The sequence below is a fragment of the Xylocopa sonorina genome, chromosome 2, assembly GCF_050948175.1.
Source record: "Xylocopa sonorina isolate GNS202 chromosome 2, iyXylSono1_principal, whole genome shotgun sequence".
Taxonomy (NCBI): domain Eukaryota; kingdom Metazoa; phylum Arthropoda; class Insecta; order Hymenoptera; family Apidae; genus Xylocopa; species Xylocopa sonorina.
The window spans coordinates 10,020,275-10,042,944 of NC_135194.1; the positions used below are offsets into that span (position 1 = coordinate 10,020,275).

General features: G+C 47.3%; 2 protein-coding genes across 4 annotated transcripts in view; both read left to right on the top strand.

The window, feature by feature from the left end:
* Positions 1 to 22,670, top strand: part of Rassf (Ras association family member) — a 459,381-nt gene that overhangs the window by 314,210 nt on the left and 122,501 nt on the right. The gene's annotated exons all lie outside the window — the stretch shown is intronic.
* LOC143433355 (uncharacterized) overlaps positions 19,570 to 22,670 on the top strand; it is a 70,313-nt gene continuing 67,212 nt past the window's right edge. For all 3 annotated transcript variants that reach the window (XM_076910679.1, XM_076910680.1, XM_076910682.1), the window contains exon 1: positions 19,570 to 19,755. In XM_076910679.1, the coding sequence (XP_076766794.1) occupies positions 19,748 to 19,755 (8 nt within the window). In that variant the 5' untranslated portion in view covers positions 19,570 to 19,747. The remainder of the gene's footprint in view (positions 19,756 to 22,670) is intronic.

Sequence of the window (22,670 nt, forward strand, 5' to 3'; positions counted from 1 at the left end):
ACGCGATGACCCTATCGTAGACAATTAGCAAAACGGCGGGCAATTAAATACGCGAGCGGCTCGCGGCACAGGCCCGAAATGTAAATGGTATCATAGATAATAGTTGCGCGTAAAGTTCATTTAAATATTGACATCGTTAGCAACAATGGAGGTCTATCAGGTCGCGTGAAACAATTCGAGGTGTAAATAACAAGGCGCACGACAGTTTCCACGTGAGTTTCAATGAATTAATGACACCAGTCACCGTCGGTGTACACGCGCGTTGTGCACACGGGACGCGGCTGGTACACAGCTAGCGCAACAATTCGAAGTAATTGCGTTTTATTGAAACACTCGTCCCTTTTCTTGGCAGCCCTCTCCGCTGGAATTTAAAGGGGACAAAGTGCCTTTGACGACGAAATGCTCAACATCGAGTTTGGTTATTGTTGGGCCGAGGGGAAATTGAATCGCGCGCGAAGGGGCGCAGAGGGTGGCTGACGGAGAGAGAGAGAGGGAGAGAATGGGAACGAGACAGCGACGGGGAGAGTTAAAGGGCAGATAAATTTCACCCTTTAAGATTGCGGTTAAACGAGTACCTTCCTCTGTTGCATCGGATTAGCTTCGCAACGCAGCCTCCCTCTTGGTCTAGACACACTTTCCGTAAGATAATCAGCGCCGCGCTAATTGTGGGGTAAACGTTACAACCGCTGGTGCGAGTTCAACTGCGCGATTACGCGAACACAGGACGGATATAATGACTGTTGTACCTTGTTCGTTCGTTTTATCGCAACGAACAGAGCCGCGTTGTCGAGCCGTTGCTACTTAAGCACGAAATCAAAGAGGGGGTTGACCGACGTAGACGCGAAACGAATCGTTAATACGTCACGTGTAATATCGAGGAAGGAACGAACGGTTGCTCGCAAAGTGAGCCGAGTTAACGAACGACTAATGCGTCCGATAACGAGGGACCGGTGCCAGCAAAACACAGCCATCCGACGACCGTTTCGCATAAAGGGATGCAAAGGGGCCAGCGCGTGCAATTCGCGCGGTATACGTCGTCATTTTTCACCCCGTGCAACGGGCGCAACTCGCTTCGTCATCGCTGTCGAACTTCGCCGCAATATCCGCGTTGTTGCACCCCGTTGTAACCTTCGCGTATGCACGAGCGTACGTGAAAAAAAAACCAGGGGACGAGGCGAGAAGATGGCGAGACGCGAAATGGGACAAGGCCAAGGGTGGTCGGAAACATGGTCGAATAATATAATCGTGAAACGGAAACGTCCGACCGCGCGGCTCTACGGCCAGTATAAAAGCGTTACGACGAAACGGCGGGGGCCATTATCCGCGGGCGACGATCGTCAAATCTCAGAGAGCGCGCTCGTGGGAGGACAGTTTCGGTTTTCCCTAGGCTGGCGCGCGCGTAAGTTTAAAGGGAGCGAAATATCGGCGGCAACAAGCCAGTTAACGCTGCAGCGGCTGTCGTAAAGAGCGAGGGAGGTAAAGAGACGTAGTAAACGGCGAGAGGGTGGGTCGTGCTGGCGGAGGAGGGCGCGGGCAGGTAAATTCCCATCCCTCGATAGTCTGTCGTTAAACAGAACCCCCCCGCGATACCGGGCCAGGGTTGTCACGCAGTCTCTCCCCAGTCTAGACACGCTCTCTCTCTCTCCCCCTCTCTCTTTCTCTCTGCCTGACATTCTGTCAGTCCGCGTTCACCGACACGTATCCATAGCCGTTCCGCCTCACTCACACCGTCGAAGATTTACTGTCCTGTCCCTGTTACCACCCTGGCGCCCCTCCGTGCACCCTCCTTTCGCCCGTTAATGCCGCGCCACGACTCTCGAACACGTACACGCGCATAAAGATACGGGCCGTAAACCCCAACAAGCGCGAAGACGTGCATTTTACCGTGTGCGTGGCCAGGCTCACCGACGCGAAGAAAACGATTACCACCACCGGTGAAACGCGAGCGAGCGCGCGAGCACGCCCGCGGTCTCGCCCATCGGGGATAACTTCTACGAGCATAATGAAAAGCAGATTAAAAACTTTCGCCGGAGACGGCCGTGGTACGACGCCCGGATCATTGGGGGACGAGTGCTTCCGGGCTTTTCGGGACTGGTTTTGTACCTGCTCCGCCCGCGTCGCCCGCTCCCCCCCGCCTGGGACCAGCGACCGCGATACCGCGCCAAGAGTTATTGAGTTGGGCTAGGTCAGGTTTATGATGTACTACGACCGAATACAAGTCCGCGCCGCGCCGCCTACGGATTTACCTCGCAATCGTACCAACTCCTACCTACTCCTCTGTACCGTTGTGAATTATGCGATACACGGTTAGGTACAGGGGGAACCGAGGGAGTCAATGGGCTATTTTTTCCTGAATTCTAATGGAGCTGTCGGACAGTTGTATTTGTAACGTGTGATTGTTAGAGACGGAAGATATCCGCGTGGTTTTTGTCCGATCGGTCCCATCTTCGAGTAGAATTTTTATTACGATCGTTTTATACGGACATTTTGCTTTTGTATCGATGCTAGTGGAGGACGATCGTAGTTTGAATTTGAGACGGATGGTAGTTTCGTTTGTTTTCGATTTATGAGGACTTTGATATAACGGTCGCATTGATTACGTATTTACTTGACGTTTGTGTAAGAGCGAAATGTACGGCCTCGTATTTTTGATAATAATCCTTTTTATCATTCCATTGACGTTTAAAGCGTTTCACTGCGTACTTGGCTTACGGAAGATGGTCAATTACATCGTTTGAAACGGTAACCGCGAAAACAGTCGAGCCACGAGTCGCAGGAGTACCCTTGCTCTCGAATTATTAAACTAAAATCCAGCCAAAGGCCGTTGAAAAGTTATGCAGAGAAGCCGAGCCCATCTAATGCACATAATGGATGAACGCCGGCTTACGAAGGAAGATAAACCGTCGAGCGCGGCTCGATGCAAATGCAGAAGGAACGGAAGGAAAAAAGGCGGGCCGGTGGAAGGGGGTGAAAAAAACGCGACAAGAGTGATTTTTTATTGTCAACTTCGACGCTAGTCTGCTTACGTCCACCTGGAAATGGTTCCAGCCGCGCGTCGCCCCGGCGCGCACACTGGCTATGGGCTTTATTAAAACGGTATATCGGCTGTTTTATCTTATACCTACAGCCTTGTATTTAAGGTTTTGAAATTCAAATGAAGCGGCCCGGTGGCTGCCATCCGCTATTGATATGCGAAATATCGCGAGTCTACCAGTTCCGCCTGGTCTCCTATGAACGATGCTATAAAATCACTAGAGAATATACTCGCTACACGCTGGAACAGTCGATGGCGCGACCGGTTAAAGAGCACTCGAACGATTTTCACGATAAACCCGTCGCGGATAAATATTTATAAAAATGGACGCGCGGCTCGCGTCCGTAACGTCTGGTAAATTTTTCAAATTCCTCCCTCGATAGCGGGAGCGATGAAATTTCTGTGAAATAAAAATTCGAACGGTTAATCGTTTCGCGCGTCTTTCCTCCTTTTACTCGCGACTGGTCCAGGGTCAGAACGACCCGGCGGAAGTCAACGCGAACGTTGCCCGTGGACCGTTTTCTTGCTACGCGTAGCAGCGTCCTTCCTAGGGGTGGCAGACATAACAGCGAAAATACCTACGAGATCCAGCGAATTTCGCGCGATCCATCCCCCGGCTGGTAATCCAAACAAACTCACACTCGCGCACAGACAAAGGGTATCCGTACCTTCGATTGATCGGAGATACTTTCATCGTGGGATATCCTTCGGACACGTAGCCGCCTAACATCCCGGCAGACCGAATTTTCGTTCGTACGTGTGCCGGGGATGACGCACGTGTACCGTCACGCAGACGTACGCGGGTTGCGCATCAACCGGCTCGCACACAGCCGCGGGACCTCGCAAGAACGGGAAATCGAGGGTGGAAGAGAGCAGAGGGTGTGCAAGGAACGAGGGAGGGCGGGAGACAGCGACGTCGAGAGAGGAAGAGGGAGCAAGGCAGAGATAGACAGATAGAGGGAAAGAGAGAGGGTGGCAACACGCAGACACTCGCGAAATTACGACCTTCGCTTACGTCTGGATACATCGCTCGAGTGAACGAGCTAGTGCCAGCGGACGACCAGGGTTTATAGGGTTGCCAGAGGCACGATGAGGGGGCGAGAGGTAGGGGCGGACAAGTGGCAAGAGGAAGACGACGAGAGAGAGTACGAGGCCGCTTGTGGAACAGAGACAGCTGGAGAAAGAGGGAAGAATGGGATGGGGGTTGGTTGGCGGACGATGGGATGGGTTAAAGTAGGATGGTGGTTACGGGGACGCACACATCGGCGTGGTTTTACTGTTTCGGAAGTCTAGCCGCCTCCAGGCTATCCACCCCCTTTCCGGCAGTACCGGGGTCCCACCATCCACCCGACGACCACCCTTCGTCCTCCCATGGGGGTGGACCACCCGCTTATACGACCTTCCACCCCCTTTGGCCAGACTAGCGCGCACCGAAGTCGTAAACCTGCACCCTGCTCTCTGCCTACCTCTCTGTTTGTCTCGTTCGCTTTCCACCGTCCCTCCGACTCCTGCCTCTCTATCCCACGGCTCGTTCCACCCTCGTCCGACCAGGCGCTGCTTCCACCGTCGCCTACCCGCGTGGGTCCCTTCAACCTCGCGCGGATACCTCCAATGCACCAGCTCTTTCTCATCGTCCGTCTGACACGCGTGCACGCCATCGCGCTACCACTGGATGGATACGGATACGCGTTGCACACGCGTCCATCGCGTACGTGTACGAACCTATTCCCGACGCCTCTCTCGAACCGTGTATATTCTTTCGTAAGAGGCACGGGGTGGGACGTAATTCCATCGACACCGCCGGTGGTACCGCGCGTCCACCGACCGACACCCCGTCCGCCTTTCGCCTGGCGAATCGTGAATTTCGACGAAACCGTTCCAGTCACGTTGCCAATTATTAGGCCTCGAACCGTTTAACGGCGATTACTCGCTCGCTCGCCCGGTTGCTCGCCACCATCTGTCTATTGAACTGACGGAGCCGTTAGAGCTGCTTTTCTTTTTCCCTCTGTTTCAGTGACGTTGGATCATTTTTGTTTAATTACGTTCTTCGTTCGATTATTATTTTTTTTATGATGGTCGTCTTGAATGTGTGCCAGACGGAACTTTGGCCCTCGTCTTCGCGCGACCGTCGCGGCAACAACTAAAATTCAGTTCGCGCCGACGTAGCTAAGTTTATAGGGGATTTTAGGTGTGTTTTCATGGAATTAATACAGAGTTTAGTTTTGTGACCATAAACTAGATCCAGACGGCAGTAAAGCGAGCGAAATGGCCGGGGACAGTGCTGTCTCGCCGCGGGCCATTAATGGATCACGAAACACGGCTAACTATAAATTGATAAGAGAACCTGACCTGCTCCATTAAGACTATAAACTTCGGTAGACCCGTGCCGCGTTCTATCTTTTCCTTCCCTCTTTATTTTCGTTTCCTCCCATTTTTTCCCCCTTTCTCGCCGTGGCACTCGGAGAGCGTACGGTTGTAAAGCCGTTCACCGACAGGAGGAAGGTAGCGGGGTTTTAACGATCTTAAATAACGTTTATCCGTCTTAAGATTAAAGTTAACGTACCAGAGAACTATGTGGTCCGCGATATATAATTTCGTTTTTTGGTCATTCTTTATGCGGCCACAGGTTTTTTGCTAACCAGCACGTACAGCTGGGAGAATCATTAATTAATATGGACCGTGGGCACGTAATAACACTCTGGCAGGCCTTGCTCGATCTCTATACTCTACTCTGTACGTAACAAACCATTAATTACTATTCTGAAATATAGAGGAAACATTTAGAGATGCCAATTAGTTGATGACAGAAAAGTCAGTCGCGAGTGTTCCATCAGAAACGAATCCGCCATTAAGAAAAGTAGGTAACGAGTAATCCACGTTCTGTCACCCTCGATCGTTCCAGGCGCCAACCACCACGGAATGCTTCGCCCCAAAGGGCAATTCCTATTCATCGTTTCGCAACATGTTCATTTATGCATAAAGCGCAACGTTCTACCCGCGATCCTGTCGCATAAATTCCGGCGAAGTATTCGGGGCATCTCCGTCGATGCGAGTCCAGTGGATTCTGCGGGTCGAGTGGCGTCTCGTTAATACGAGCCCGGAAGATGATAAACGAGGCCAACTTATCAGCAGTCTACGGTCACGACCAAAAAGTTTCGCCGGCTAAAGTGGTGGCGCCGTGAAAGTCGGAACGGGAGAAGAGAGCCCGGGACAAACGGAAGTGGCAAAAGGAGAACGAGGACGGAGCGGCAAGTGCGGGTCGGTAAGTCGGTTTTCGACATTGACTAAACGAGATACGGAGACATGGCGTCCGAAGGAAGGATGGTAAGTACATCGACCATCACCCTCTCACCCGACACAAACCCCCGCACGCCGCCCCCCCTGCGCGCGTTCCACTACCCTCGCAACCTCTACCTTCTCTACGTGCCCGCGTCAACCCCCTTTTAACTTCCCCTCAACTTCTCCTCTCGTTCGCCAGGAGCTGTAGGCATGTAACACCCTCTGCTCCAGGCTCCTGCCCACATTCAAAGGGCACTGCCTCGCGCTGGAAAGGAGCCCTTCTTCCTCCGATGCCACCCCTCGGACCCTACCACTCTCTGTTCCCGTACTCGTGCTACTTCTAGACCCTTTCAACCGCCTCCGTCGTCCCTCTCTCGAACCCCATTGGCAATCATACTGCCATGGTATCTCCGCTGCAAAATGGCCACCTGACCCTCTGCCCTCTTAACGTACGCCCGGCTCAGCCGAGAACAAAATTCACCGCCGCGATCTTTCATGCCGGCCTGACTGCTCGGCTAACCTCGCGCGGGGCTGATGATATTTTTTTTAAAACCCACCGCCAGTTATTCGCGGCTTCGCGTGGCCGTTGATAGTTTATGGTCGGGAGATTTGGGACGGATTAAAGGTGGCCCACGAAATAATTGCCTCTGTTTACCTATTACGATTACAATCCTATTACAAGGGTGAGAGCGCGGTGCCATTAATGGGCATTTTAGATAGCGCACGTGTAATTACGAGTCACTTTTTATTTGCGATACGTTCCGTCACGTGTAACGCGCCATATGCATAACCTCGAGACCCTTTCTCAGAGATGTACCGAGATCCACTCGTAAAAGACGAGGCCGCGACCTTGAACTCTCGCTGGAAGCCATTTGACGAAATCCGTCGAACGTTTCGCGGTTACGTGGGAAAAAATTGATTTCGCCATTCGGCTGAACCGCTGCTGACGGAGGATAACGCGTCGCAAAGTGCGCGAGGGCGATTTCTCTCGCGACCCCGATATTCTGCTCGCGCCTCATCGTGGCCCTCGTCGTCGAGTTTAGAGGGTGGATGGGGACGTCGCTGGCGTTACGTGCCATGAAAAAAGAATCCGTGGCGGAATTTCGGAATTCTTGGCGCGACGAGCAAATGTCAGCATCCCCTCTCTCGATCTTTGGAGTAACGTTGGCGGCTTAAAAAGAGAACTGAAATTTTGACAAATAAATAAATAGTTCTCTCAAGCGTTGAGTCTTGCGATTAATTTGTAAATCCATGCGAGACGATAGTTTAAATTGGTTTCAACAATTTGATTTCTTTTTTCTTCCCTGTTTCGCTTCAACGTGCGTCAAATTCGCCGCGAAACGAGTATTTAAATTGCGGACAAAATGTGACGCGAAAGAGCTGTCTTACCGCGCGAACAGACGAGAGAACGAAGGGGTGGAGGAAAGGATCGTCATAGATTTCGCGCATCTTGGAAGTTCGTAACGGTCTCGGGAACTGCAGCCCTTTCCTATTTCCTGCGGTACAGCTATTTTTCGAGTGACAGAGTTACTATGATCTGAAAGAAGGGTATGCATAAATGCAGCGCGAACTGAATTGGACATTTGTACCGCGCACTTTTCCCTCCACGATTGGTGTAAAATAGAAACCCACCGCGAGACGTGTTTTACACTCGCGTACCTTCGAACGCAAAGCGTTTAACATAAAAATACACGAAGCGTTCGTCGCGCGTGTCTGCGAAATATTTGTAATACTATTGTTTTAAATTATACAAAACTCTTCTTTTAGCAGAGACACGAAACCTTTAATTGTTTGCCTAAACAAAATATGAAAATTAATTTGTACAAGAAGATATATCATTCACAATTGCGAGATTTACGATTAAAAATGGCAGGGAAGGAAATTTGAAGCAGCAGATTTAAAAAATTCAAAGTTCTCTATACGCGTAAAGCTATGGAAACAATTAAGTGACGTAAAAGTATCGTCGCAGTAAAACAAACCGCCATAGCATCTCGATCACATACGATTTTTCTAGCAATATATACAATTCTAGAACAGCAACCCAAAGAGAGTTAAATATATACGTCTATAGAGAGAAAAGGGGGATTGCAAAGGATTTAAGGCTTAGAACGTAGCCAACCCCGGCCTGTGGCTGCGACGATGACGACGACGTTTTAACGTTATAAGCTCTTTGTCCCCTTTTCTCTTCCTATTCCACAGCCACCCGCTAAATGCAAATAATTTACACAGACTGAGCTAAACAGACGAAAGTCGCGCAATAAACGGGTGATTAAAATTAAACCAACGGGAAGGATCGCGAGGCACGACCAATTACTCGATATAATTGAGTCCCTCGTAGCGCGAGGCGGACGCGAGCCCTGGAAGATCGCGGGATCCCTCTTCTTCGCGTCGAACGTATCGCGCCTTAATTCCCTTGAATCGCGTCGAATTAATTAGCGCAATTCTCATTCGCGGCGGTACGATTACGTCCGTTCGAACGCACCCTGTAACGCGATGCGATTCGACGCGGAGCCTGATTACATCTGCAATTCAATCAAACCCGTCCGAGGGCGAATTCATCAACGCGTGCACCGCGCTGTTACATTCAGCGATATTTCGACCAGGAAAGAAGAAGACTCGCGCAGTTCCTGTCTCCACGGAGGGGGCGAACGTTCACTCCTGACGACGCGAAACACCAGAATCGAAGTGAAAGACAGCTGGCGGCTAAGCGTTCTATCCGATACAGGGCGCGATGTAATGGAGTAGAGCTACCCGGCAATCGAATTACGTAAGACGGTGAGGATAATGACGAACGAGGAGGGGGGGACACCGGGTGGATCGATGCGATCGATGAGAGAAAAAAAAAAAGAGAAGGAAGGAAAAAAAAATGTAAAGGAAGACTGGAAAAACCTGGTTCCCTTAGCTCGTGCGGTGTAACCGTCAGCGTCATACCTTTTCTTCCTCCTCGTACCCGTAACCTTCCTCTCTCCTAACGTCGGTGTCGCCGTGACAAAGCAGAAGTGGGTGGACAGGGTGAGTGGAGCGCGGTCCAAAATGTGGCTCCTTCTCGCAGGACGCTGAGGACGAGGACAAGGACGAGGACGACCAGGGACGGGGCGCGGGGACGGAGGGCGGGTGGGTGGTTTGGGTGGGTAGCGGAGGGTGTTCTAGGAACTAGCGCGAGGGCGGATCAATACAATCGCTAATCCGGTGCATTGTGAGGCGAGGCGTGGCGTAGCAAAGAGGCGAGGTGAGGCGGTGGTGGTCTTGCTTGCCTTCTCATCCCCCACGTCTCAACCGCCGGTTTCAACCCTCTCCACCCACTCTCACCCTTCCATCCTCAGCCTCCTCCTGCCGCTCTCTACGTTTCAACCCCTCGACGAGTCTGCCTCTGCCTTCCTTCGTAGCCGTTCGGCCCACCCGCGCCCCTACAACGTCCGTTGCCTTCCACCGCCGGCACCGTCTTGCCGCACTTCCGTTTCCAACCCTTAACCTAGCCGTCGACGAACCAACAACCCCCTTGGCGAGCTACGCCGCTAGGATCACCCGCTCGGCTACGAAAATGTAACTTACGCCGTGGAAGTAAATTCGTCTTTTGACCAGCTTTCACCCCCTCCCATCCCGCAACCGCTCGAAAACCCGCCCGTTCCTCCTTTTCTTTTATCGCTACGTCTCTCCCTTTCCGTATTCCCGCTTCGTTCCCTGCAATTTCCTGCCGGCACGCTGGGACAACTCGACTCAGTCCTCCGCGGGGCAACGACAACCGAATCGACGATATGGGAATTGCGACGAATTAGAGCAATGAGGGATTTCGGTCGTCCCTGAAACTTTTACCCGAACGTAATTCTTTCGACCGAGACCCGCTGCCTTTAAACTCCGCCGTGGAAAATTCCTCTGTTTCGCTATTGGATTAAGATCGCCTCTCTCCTTCCTTTATTTCGAACCGCTGCAGATGGATTTCTTCGTTCGAATTTTGTAAGGACTCGATGTGACGCTTTAGTTCGGTTCGCCTCTTGGGGATGAAAGGATCGTGGTACTTGAGGATCCTGTAAAACGTTCATTCGATGGTGATAAATACTCGTTTTGTGGAATAACTTATTTTTATACCCGCAGGAGGCGTGGGTCGGTAAAAAATTCAAGGGATTAAGGACCAAACGGAAGAAGGGAGGAACGGTTAGTTGTAAATTCTAGTCTCGAGAGATCTTGAAAGATATTGCACTTTCCGTCTACAATTCGAATTTATAATTGCAGATTTCTTATATCGGAATTGAATGAGAAATTAGTTCGCTTCCTGGATCAAATTTTGGACTTTTTCTATTTGTTATCATTAAACTAACTTGAAACTGACAAAAATGATTGAGTTTGTCAACATAATTGATACAAAGATTTATTGTTCGAGAAAAACTTTGTATTAATTTCAATAGAAACTTCTGAATAAGTTTACGATTATAGTTAAACATAATGTTCATAAAATAAGATTTTATTATTTCACAATGAATTGTAACACATTTCGTACAGTTTCATTTGACAATAGTTTTTTTAAAAACAAAGCATAACTCGCATAATGGTAGAAACGTGCGAGCACAGGTGCGAATAAATACATGCATTTTACTGGAACGCAGTTTCCTCCCTATATAATGGTACCTTTGAGTTCTCAGTTTTAACAGGACATTTTCTCAACACTTTGTTCTGGTCATCCTATTCACATTTACACAATTTACTTCAATATAGGAAGTATAATGAATGTTAATATTAATAAAAAAATTAAAAATCTTTCTAGAAGCATAAAAGTACTGAAGGGTAATTTCTTTATGCTCCTCTCTCTCAGTGCTGAATTTAATGAATATATATATATACAAATTTTTATCCGCAACTTTTTATGAATTTTTATTGTGCTTCAAACGAACCTTACATTCTTAAAAACCAAGATTCATCATAAACCGAAGTCGTTAAAACATCCCCAAACGCGTCACCTAAAACCTTCGAAGCCTGGCGCGACGAAGATTGCCAAAGCCACTCGAAAATGACAATCAAAATGTAAATAACCATCAGCAACCGGTCGAAGTAACGAGTCGTTCCCATCGAAATTAACGGAGAGCGATCCGTCTCGTGTCAAAAGATTCTTTGCGCTCGTCGCGAGGAGTTGCATCGTGCTCCATAAATATGGAGAAACTACGGGGTGCGGCAGGGGGGGGGGGGGGTGCAGCCGCGGTGCCTCCGGGCGAAGTGGATCGTCCAACCCCTGGTGGCTCGCGCGATACCACCCCCGCATCCTTTCCAGGACCACCCACTCTTAAGCGAGATGGACCCAAACAAACTCGTTCGGGAACAGCTGAAACTGTGTTACTAGAATAAACTCCGTCCGACGCAGGAGCAATTTACCACCGCGCAGGGTGGCTGCGTAGACGCGGGCGCGCCCGCGTTGATGCTCCTCTACGCGGATGAAACTTCCATTTACAGGGGGCTGTGCATTTGCGTGCAAATGCGCTCGCGAGCAAGCTGACGGGGTGCTCGTTCGGAGCTACTTTTCGGTTCGCATCAGAAGTGGAAGGAAACGCAATAAATTCGGCGTATAATACGGCTGGGAAAACTTCCGCGACCTGGTGCACCGCCAGTCAACATCGACTAGGCAAGCGAGAAGGGCGCAACAAGCGTCTGTTTTATTGTTCCTGAAGATTTGTTCTTTATTACGTACCCAGGAATGGGTCGCCAGGATCTGCGTCTGAATGCTCGAGCAATCGCCATATTTTTCTGATAATTGCTCGAGTTCACGTTTTTGGAAAATGGTTCCAACGGAGTAACCCTTGCCCTTTACAAAATATGTCCAGCTTCTTCACGTATACGCACAAATATCTTGGGGTACCACTTTTTATTAAAATTTTGATGACTATATTTCTTGCAAGCTTAGTAAAGAATACGAGCTTCTTTTTAGAAACGTGTAGATCGAATTGTACCCCCTTTACACTCTAAATAACGAGAAGGTACACCTACGAAAGAAAATATATGATTCTATTTTAAAAAACACTGCAACTGTTGCGGGAATACGAATCTGAAAAACTTTCTACAGCCCTCTTTAAATCATCCATCGATTCCTCTATTTTTTCTGCATATTTTCCAATCGCAGTCAAAACAGAGATATCACTTGTTTCCCTAGCATGAATCACTTTGAATAGACAGAGGACAATTTTCCAGACAGTGAATGAAATTTATTAACAGTGATTTATCTCTGCTGGTGAAACGTGTAAATTTATATTCCTTTTCAAGTAACTTTCGACAAAAACCAAACGAGAAGACCTACAAAACTGAAGCCATTAAATTATACAATAATAGACGCGATCAATCCGAACTGTTTCCTTGCTGCAAATTCTTGTTCCTTGCGTCTGACGAACGACACCCTTGATCATCCCTTAAACGAACCAGCAAAGCGTCCCAACGATTGTCCGCGGCTGGAGGCCGTTTCGCCCTCTAAAAATTCCATTGTGCGCGGTCCGTAATAAAAACGGGCGAACCGGAAATAACAAGATGTTCGACGGGCGTGTAATTTTCATCCTTCAAATTGAGTGGCGATCTGAGGACGTGCGCGGCGATAGGGAGGCATACGTACGTGTAGTGGAGCCAACCAATTATCAAGTGATTGCTCGCAGATTATAGGAAATGCAGTTCCACAAATGGCAGGTATGTGTTGGCCCGTGTATGCACGACCAACCACACAACCCCGTGATTCCCTGCTTCCTCTGTCGTGTCCTTCGCGAATTGCCTATCCGTGTTTGCCGAATGTCAAGCAACCACCCAGAATCGTATTCCGCTGGGCAAACGCTTCGTTCCCTACGCACACTGTTCAACGATATGGAAAATAATATTCCACAGTTTTCTACTTAAAATAGCATTCTCATTAAGAAACGATTATAATTCTAATGCTATTTTACTGAAAATAATGCTTATCGTACTTCGAAGTTTTCAAATTGGCGACAAATGACCACCATAAATTTCCATACCACAGTGAACATATAAAAAGCAATAGCCGCCCAAAAATTCTTAAGAACCCTGCGCAAAGGGTTCAAAATTAATAAACGCAATAATCTACTAAACAGCAAGAGAATAAATTATTCTATTAGTAAGAAATATCTAATATACAAAGACTCACACGTAATTAAATCCGAGAACAACTCTCGAAGCTATCTTCCAGCATCGAAACCACCCTCTTGACGCCCACAAAGAGTTCGTCGCGACCATAAACGACAAACCAACTGTGCTAGCGGAGAAATAAGAATTTGGATTTTCCCGATATCCGGACGCAGCTGTTTTCGGCAAGCGCAACATAAGGCTGCGCCCGGTTCGAAGGAGAGAGTATCGGTTATTACACGACCCGGTTCCAACCGGGAGTACCGTGTCCAGCCTGTCTGCGCCAAGTTCTGCAATCGGTCCACCCTTTTTCCCTGTCTCTCTCGCGACACGAACGGCCTGTACCTCGCCCGTGGTGCTCTTTTCCTCTGTCCGCCCCTTCATAGCCCGGCTGGCTCGTTCCGTTTCCACCCTGCTTCCGGGTTTACCTCTTTCTGTACGAGTGGCCCGCTGCCTCAGCCCCTTCATCGCTCGCCACTCAGACTTCAATTAATTTCGCTGGTCCCGGACCGGCCGTTTTCCAATTTCGAGTTCCTCCTCTGAACGTGAAACACGGGGGCCCTCGATACGACGGAACGGTCGCCAACGAAGATCCGTCGCGTCGATGTTTGTACGCGCGCGCGCGAGCGGAGGAGGACACTGAAGTGAACGCGAAAAATTAATTAAGACTCGAGATACTGTTTCCAGATGATTCTCGACGTGATGCAATTTGTTCGTTTTTCGTATTCTTAGCGAAATCTGAGAGAATGTCGAGGGTTATCGATTGGTTATCGAGATTGGAGGGTAGGTAAATGTGATGGTCTATAGGGGTGGTTTTTAAGTTCGCGATATTTTAACAAAATTGGTAATAATTTGTAATTATATTGATTGTTTCTTGCTCTGTATTGTGACGATCGTAAATCATCAGCAGGGTTTTGATGGGGCTTGCAAACAGGAAGCTCGCGGTTCCTCGCGGTGCTGTTTATTAGTGGGCGATGCGGGTAATTCGACGGGACTTCGGTGGCCTTTGACGAACCGTCGCGAAATGAGCTGATGGATGCATTCGTTGAGAATTATTACGACGCTGATGCGAGCCTGTCGTTTGTTGGTGGTAAATATAGAGAGTGGAATGGAGGAACGATGTAACACGAAAATATTTTATGATTCCGTGTCGGAACCAGTGGAGAGATGTTCCTCCTGGTTGAGACACGAGCGATCATTGGTGTGATTTAGGGTCTGATGGGTGCTAATGATCGTCGTTGTGCGTTTCAGCTGGATCGTGGGGGTTAAACTGTACAGGCTGCTTGGTCGAATGCTTATGGAACTTAGATTGACTTGCATAGTTCGTATATTTTCTATTTACAGCTATTCAAACGATATTCTTGATTTTTCTCGTACATAATAGCCACTTGTATTTTATTTTATTTATAACAGCGATCAGTTTGGGGTACGTCTAAGTACAGATATTATAAAATAAAATGTGAAACTACAGTGAAACATTCAAAACTTACGAGCTAAGATGGAACGATAAAAGAGAGAACTTTGAAGGAATCGATTAAAAAATTCAGAAAATGCAAATCCTCTTATAAATATTAAACAATCTCAATTTTCGTGGTTATCGAAAATGTATCTACGTTTAATAACTTCCATGAAAGTCCACGAACGAAACCAGCCCCGTTCCTGTTTCCCCCCAAAAACGATCCCTTCGCTTGACCCAGCCGGATAACAACCAAGAAACACGAACGACACCTACTCGAGCATTAACGCGGATGGAACGTTAACTTTCGCTCGCCCCAAAACTTGGGGAGTTTATCGCGGAATCTCTTGGGCCCCAAACTAACTAACCCCGGACGCAGTCTCGAATCGTGGGATATTTATACGGACGCGTGCAACAATTTCTTGAGTATCAACGCTCGAAGATCGGCCGCGTCAAAGGCGCTGGGGACGCGGCCGTCCGCTCGAATAAGTTCAGACCGGAGGTACGAAGTTATCGGTGGACCGAGCGGTATCAGCGTTGGATATTGTTAGGAATCCCACGCTAGCCACCAGTCAGCCGTTTAACCGCGAGACATCGACGTTTCCTGGAATAATAAGGCGCATGTAGGACTCTGCGAATCGTAGACATCCTCGAGGGGACTCGAGCAAATGCCTCTTAGGGGCTGAGAGAAACTTAAAAAAAGTGAGTCGATTTGCTTTTTGAAAGCCATAGAATAGATTTGAATGTTTATTTTATAAGTCGCAACTCTAATAATTCCAAGTGGCCAAGTATATAGCTCGATGAGAAGAGATTTGTACTGCTGAGAAATGTTAGGGTTGAAAAAGGATGCTCCTTAAGTAACCGTTGATGGATAAATTAATAACGTACGCTAGAAAGAATTCCAGCGATGCCCCAAATATCGCATACTACCAAAAGCTACAGGTTTTAACTAACAAAGCGTAGCCAAATCGCGACACCACAGTGGTCCCGATCGAGCCTCTTGGAAAAGGCTCGCGTTCTGGCCGACCTATCCTTCTACGTCGCTGGCCACCGATTGATTTACAATGAGCGAAGGTGTGGCGGAATCCGACACCAATATCACGCCGATAGCCAGCCGCGTGGATAATTATCCTCGCGGACAAAGGTTACGGGGGTGTATACGCGGCTATCCCACACGAGGCACGGGACTCGCGGCTTGCCTACGGCTCTTTACGCAGCTGACGCGGCCACGTATTAGGGGTCGCGTGGGCGAGGACGCGCTCGCGTGGGCAATCCACCCGCACACGCAACTCGCCGTGGAAAACTCGAACGCGTAAGAGCACCCACCTATCGCCGAGAGGAGGTGCAAGGACCTCCCGATATTTATCTGCCATTGAAAGCTGAACGGCGACCGCCTCGAGAACGAAACTTACGAGACGCGCTCGTCACCTCCTACTCTAACCAGACAGTTGGCTGCATACCACGCGTTGGATGGTCGCTAACGTCGGATTGATGCGCCGGAGGACCCGTCCTCGGTATGCGGACGACGGTTCCAGGCGATGATGGGGCGCTGGACGACGCGACCCTGTCGCTAAGCTTTCCTCGTGCTCCGTGCTGGCTTTTGATTAATCTTTATCGCGGCGCGCGCGTTCTTATTGTTATTTACTGGGGCCATCGAAGTCGGCGCGTGTACACACCCTCCTCTCCAGTTTCGAATAATGTTTGAGGAGGCTCGCGGCTCTTGGATATTATTTGTTTGATGTTGGGAAGGGGATGAGTGGTGTGGAACGCTTGTGCTTCTTTGATGTCGTGTCTAATGTTGCTCGAGTTTATTTTTCTGTGCTTTTGAGAGAAATGTTTGAGTTTAACGATTCTTAATACAGCACGCGACTGGAGTCTTGTGTATTGTTTTCCTGTGGGAAATAATGTTTTGAATGGATATGGTGTGGTGTTGAGGATAATCAGAGAGTGGCATTAGCACAGAATGGATTATTAGAATATGTGGGTTTAATAAGAAAGAATTGTGGTAGTTGGTAATGAAACTTGAAAACGGCAGGACTTTTTACGAGTGAAGATTGCACTTCGTTCGACACTTGTTTGATTACGTTCTTCGAATCCAAACACGAAGTATTTCGGACATGATGAGAATAACTGAAAGTTATTATACGTAAGCTAAAATCCGCGAAACTGGACGTGACGAGTATCTGTAACTATGAACTTCTGTAATACGCCAGAGCAAGGTATAATTCTTGTTCGTAACAAGAAGGGAAATTTAATGTGAGATCGTACATTCAAAAGCTGATTTTGCGTCCCCACTGTTTATAATAACTAAAATTCAGAATATTATAGTTTATGACAATTAATCAATGGTTGCTTTGTTACAGCATTAGCATTTAATCGTGAAGTGTCATCGCGACGATTGGTCGTTTCGTATTTGCATGAACCACCGATACGCGAGTTAGGCCCTCTTCATCCGTCCACCTCCATTGTTCTCCACGAGCGATAATGAGCTCATAAATACTTGGCAATCATCGAATAGGACGCGAGCATCGTACGTTTTCCAGGGCATACGTAAGCGAATAACAACCAGACACCTTCCTTCATGACCGACAGGTTTATGCCTTCTCCCGTCACGCCTCTACGCGCTGAACGAGACAACCTGAAGCTCCCTTCCTCGGTTTGTCAGTTTTCGCTGCAATAAACGAACAAAGCGAAGCAAATTTGTCAACCACACACGCACACACATCCTGCAATTAACTACGAGAGAATAATGCGATTAATTTGAATGTAGAGAAATATTTGAGTACCGAAAGATTTATCGAATAGCTTTAGTGGTCTGTGAAACTTCTTGCTTGGTGGTACCATAATGGCGGGCGTATTCTGTATCTCAACGCAACTGTATAAAAATAATTTCCACTAAAATAGCGTTTGTGGTTAATAAAAACAAAGTCACATTTGTAATTGGCTGAAAGTTGAAACTCTTCCGCCAAGTTCACTTCCTGTTCTTCGGGAGTTAACTTCTCTAAGTGGTCCCTGAGTTTTCTATCTACGTAAGAATCGGTGTGGACGCGCGACCTACGCCACAACGAATCGGGTTATACGAAAACTATTTTCCCCTCGAAAGTGGGGAACACACGAGTACAACAGAGCCTTAGACGATCGAAACGGTGCGCAGCGGTACCGTCGTTCCAATATCGTAACAACATCTCTACGAACGACTCTTGGCTGGAGCCGGAATGAATTTAAAGAACGAACCAGACGATCTGTAAAATCTAGACTTATACGACCAGTTTCTCTTACAGGAGACGAGCTCGACTCCCACACGCTGAATTTCTCCGCTAAACTAACGTTTACCGTTTTTGAACCTCGTATATGTCAGATAAAACGTGTAAGTGCCTGGAACAATAATTTTGTTACAGATTTATTAAAATACCACTTTCCAATTGTATTTAAAGATATGTGCTGGTATCTACGTAAATCTGGACAATAAATTCCGTGTTTCGTATCGAGAATTTTAATTCACCTTTTTTAATTAACGTAACAGTTATTCTGCTGACAAAATTGTGCACTTGTTAATTGAATTTAAAAAAATGATAGAATTTTTGAAATATGGAACTTGTAGGACAAAATCTGATATTATTTTTGGAAAAATATGTAACTAAATATGAGTGATTAATATTATTTAATTAAAAAAATTATAATTGAACAGTATGATTCGTATATTTGTGGTATAAATTTATAGAGCCTGTTTTGAAATGAATCGCGGTTCCACCTATGCTCGTATTGATGATGCAGGCACGATGCGCGCACTGCAGTTGTGTATGCACTGTTGGTACCAGGCATTTATATCGATTAAATAATTGTATTATTGGTAAGTAGGTATCTAGTCTATCATTTGTAGCTCATATTGGTAACAGATATATCGACAAATTACTATATGACGGTAAATAATAAGGATTTTCAGACATTTCTATTTTCATTAGAACATTCATTCCATTTCATTGAAAACTGGTTTTAGATTCTCATCATAGAAAGCTGTACCATCCATTTTTACATCTTGTTGGATACATTGCAAATAATACGTAAATGGTAATATGAAAATGGTAACACGTCAAAGTACTTTCTTTAAATCACCAACAAGTAATGGAGTAAACTTAATCCTTAGCCCTTCTCAACTTGATAAGAAAACTCCATACGCAATTAAACATGTTAGTAATCATTTTTCATACATCTGATTGGAACCGAAACAAATATAAAGTCGACTAAAACGTTAAGAAAATATAATAAGCATAACTTAGCAACTCCTTTCTCGACTGTAGGTAACAAATGCCAACTACTTTATCAGTCATCGATTAAGTCGCACGGTTGGGCCCAAATACTCAGCAAAGGACCCCCTTCGGTACCCATTCGATCTTTTACCGGACTCCAAAAGGTTGCGCGTCAGGTGGTCTTTTCCCTCTTGTTTTCTTTCCCACCAGTCAGCGAGAAACATCGCAGCGCACCACCTGCGAGGCGATTGGTCAGTCCCGAGACAGGTCAAACGGCACAACATCGGTTAGTCTTTCTGTCACATGCGTTCGTCTCTCGTTTCGGTGCGGCGTGCGATATTTGCCATAGGCCGCGTCCCACGAATTCGTTCACGGACGGTGCGTGCATCGAGCGCGCGTTTCCGCGTTTTTTGAAACCGTGCGTACGGCCCCGGCCCGCTTGACGGGGGGAATGGCGAATTCCTCGGCGCTTTAACCGCGAGCTTTTCAAACAAGTGCACGTTATGCGTAGTGGCGAGGCGAGTGTAGTGGAGTGTTTTGACACGAGTGCGGTGCGGCGATCCTTGGCGAGACGCATTCCATGAATGAAGAGGACACTGTTGCGTACGCCGGATAACGCGGAAGAATCGAATGTCGAGGTGAGTGACTCCGTTTTTCTATCGCCGTCCCGCGTATTTTAGGTTAGGTTAGGGCCCGTACGGCTCCCCCCCGTGGTATGCGTGCCCAACCGGTGGTCCCCATATCTGCTGCGCTTTGGGCCACGAACAATACCGCCGTCCGCTGGGACGGTCATCCGGATCCACTCGAGCCAGTGGCCTAGGAGGGTCCGTTTCACGTCTAAAAGATGCGTGCCGGCGCACGTCTCTCCTTCTCTCGGTTTCCTTTCTGGAATGTGAACCTCTCGGAGAGGTCCTGCTGCGTTTTTACTATAGCCTCTGCAACAGGTAGTGATGGGGCCGCCTCTCTTCGCGCGCTCTCCCTCGCAGGTTCGTCCCGTTCTGTTATCGCGGTACCTCGTGTCACGTTTATTACTCTCTCGCAGTTGGATCGTTTCTAATGCATACTCCGCCGATTATGATCTCTCTCACCGATTGTTTACACCCGCGATAGACGAGTTTCAGGCCTGGAATTGAACGTATCGTAACTTCAACTTCTAACTCGTGTGATGGTCTTCTGGTCTTTGAGGACATCGCTGGATTTCATCGTGATTATTGTAAGGACTACCGTATTGGCGTGAGATAGCTCGTAGCAATTAGTGGTTTTTGTTTTTGCAAATAGAATCGCGATTAAGTATGATCGTTTCGCTTTTGGAGCACGGTTACGTAGGTTTCTGGGTCGTCGATGCGAGAATCCCGGTTCTTGAAATTTAAAAGGCTCGTTAAAGCGTTGTTTAGAGACAGTGCGAAACGACCTTCGTGAATGTACCGTTGCACTCATACGTGCTCGATTTTCGGTCTGCAATTCGACCTGCATTACATGTTATGTGCTTTACGTAACGTGGACAGATTTTGTAATGGAATGCCTCGCGCGTAAATATTTTACGACCCGAAAGGTGTACGTCCACGGACGAGAATAACACGTGTCTCCATTCGTTTTCAATATGCAACAATTACAACAATCTTGTACTCGCTTCGACGATCATATTTTATTATCCAAAGGTAAACAATTTTATTTTTTAACATGATAGAAAAACCATTTTTTTTTATTAGTTACATGTGCTATTTGGAAAATATAGAATATTTAATTGCCATCAAGTTATTTGGAATATTGTTGTATTTAATATATAAAATTAACATTAAACAATTAATATAATAACAATTGCCAGTGGTGTGAAATTGTAAGCAGTACAATGAAGACTGCACTGGCAAATTTTGCAGGCTGGAATTTCCTCGTTTAAATGGGCTCACGGAAATGCATATGAATGAAACGAGATAAGATACACTCGTATTTCTCATTCATGCCACAAACATACGTTTCAGTCGTAGAATGGAGAAAGTAAATACGTTCTTCCGCGGTACCATAATTAACATCATTGCCACCAAATCCATTAAGAGATTGGTCGAGCCGTAAATTTGATTGCGCATTAACGCACAATCGTTCGATGCGAAATGATTGCATTATAAAAATATACAAATGTCCCGCTGTATTGCGTCTACAAACGATCAAAAGTAATCATAAACTTCGAACGTTGCATGAATCGTCAGAGCGTTAGACGTAAAAAATGTCTCTGTATTTATACGATCGAATAAATTTAGCTAATTCAGACCTTACGGGATCTAAATCGCAATGAAAGTGAGCCATGCCGTACTTACGTGCCCCAGAATGCATGCACGACTCTTTCGTGCTCGTTGCACGCTTGTACCGCGGCGTTTATGAATAATTTCATGAATCACTGCAAATTTATGCACCTCCAGTTCCAATATTTGTATCATTGAAACTGCACGAAAACAGAAGAGACGTGTTAAACATTGTTCAACATTTTCACTCGCCCCTAACAACTTCGTATGTCTCCCACCATCAACCATTAGTACGACAGGCAATATATCGTAAAAAAAAATTCACCATACCAAAAGAGAAAGCAATACCTTTCGCTTTTCTCGTCCACATTCGAGAGTGTTTATTAAATAATTCAATCCTTAACTGAAGTAATACTTTCACAGAGAAAATTCGAATAATTTACCATTCATCACCAGTTCCCACAGGCCAATTACACAAATACATACGTGCGCGGTGTTTTTAGTTCGAAAATTGTGCAGCCACTTTCTTTTCCATAATTACACCGATATATCAACGTCATTACGAAGAAAATCGCTGCGAATCGGCGCGAGCGCGGCTACGCGACCAGAGAATCGGTGGTGCCTCGTCAACGCAACCTAAATTGGCGATCGCGCACGAATCGCCCAGCATAGAAAATGAATATTTCAGCGCGAACGAAAGGAGGAGGAACCTTGTGCGTGTGTGTGTGTGTTTTTTTTTGCCTGAGAGAGTGGCGCGCGTTGCCTCGTGACTTTGACCGAGGGTCCGTGTCCGGTTTTCGGTTGCGAGCGCAGGCGGCGGGCAGAAATCTGCGTTTCGAATTCGCCGCTGAACAAACGGGCCCGACACGGTGTTTCGTTCCGCGGTTACGCGCTGCGATTCGCCGCGTTTCCACGGGCATGCTTTAATATGCTGATTGTTTAACGGATCGTTATACCTCGTGCCATAGGATTGCGCTCGTCCACGTCGAATACGCGTAGGCTCTCCCGTTATAATCGGTGGTTCGCGTTACTCGAAACGCACGAAATTGTCACGCGACGCGCGGCTGACCCGCGATTTGTTTTTGGTAGCCGAGCCCCGTCCCAGTTGAATTTTAATCTCCATGCTTTCCTTTTTCTTTCGCCGCAGCATCGTTGTAAGTGCACCACTGTGCTATACTTAGCGCCACGGTTCTCAGATATTTACTAAGCTTGTTTCTCAACTGCGTTTCTTCGGTTATATGTTACCTTTGCACGAAGAAAACAGTGGGGATATCGAGTACTACGTTTCGCGTTATTCTTCTGTATAGCGGGTGATA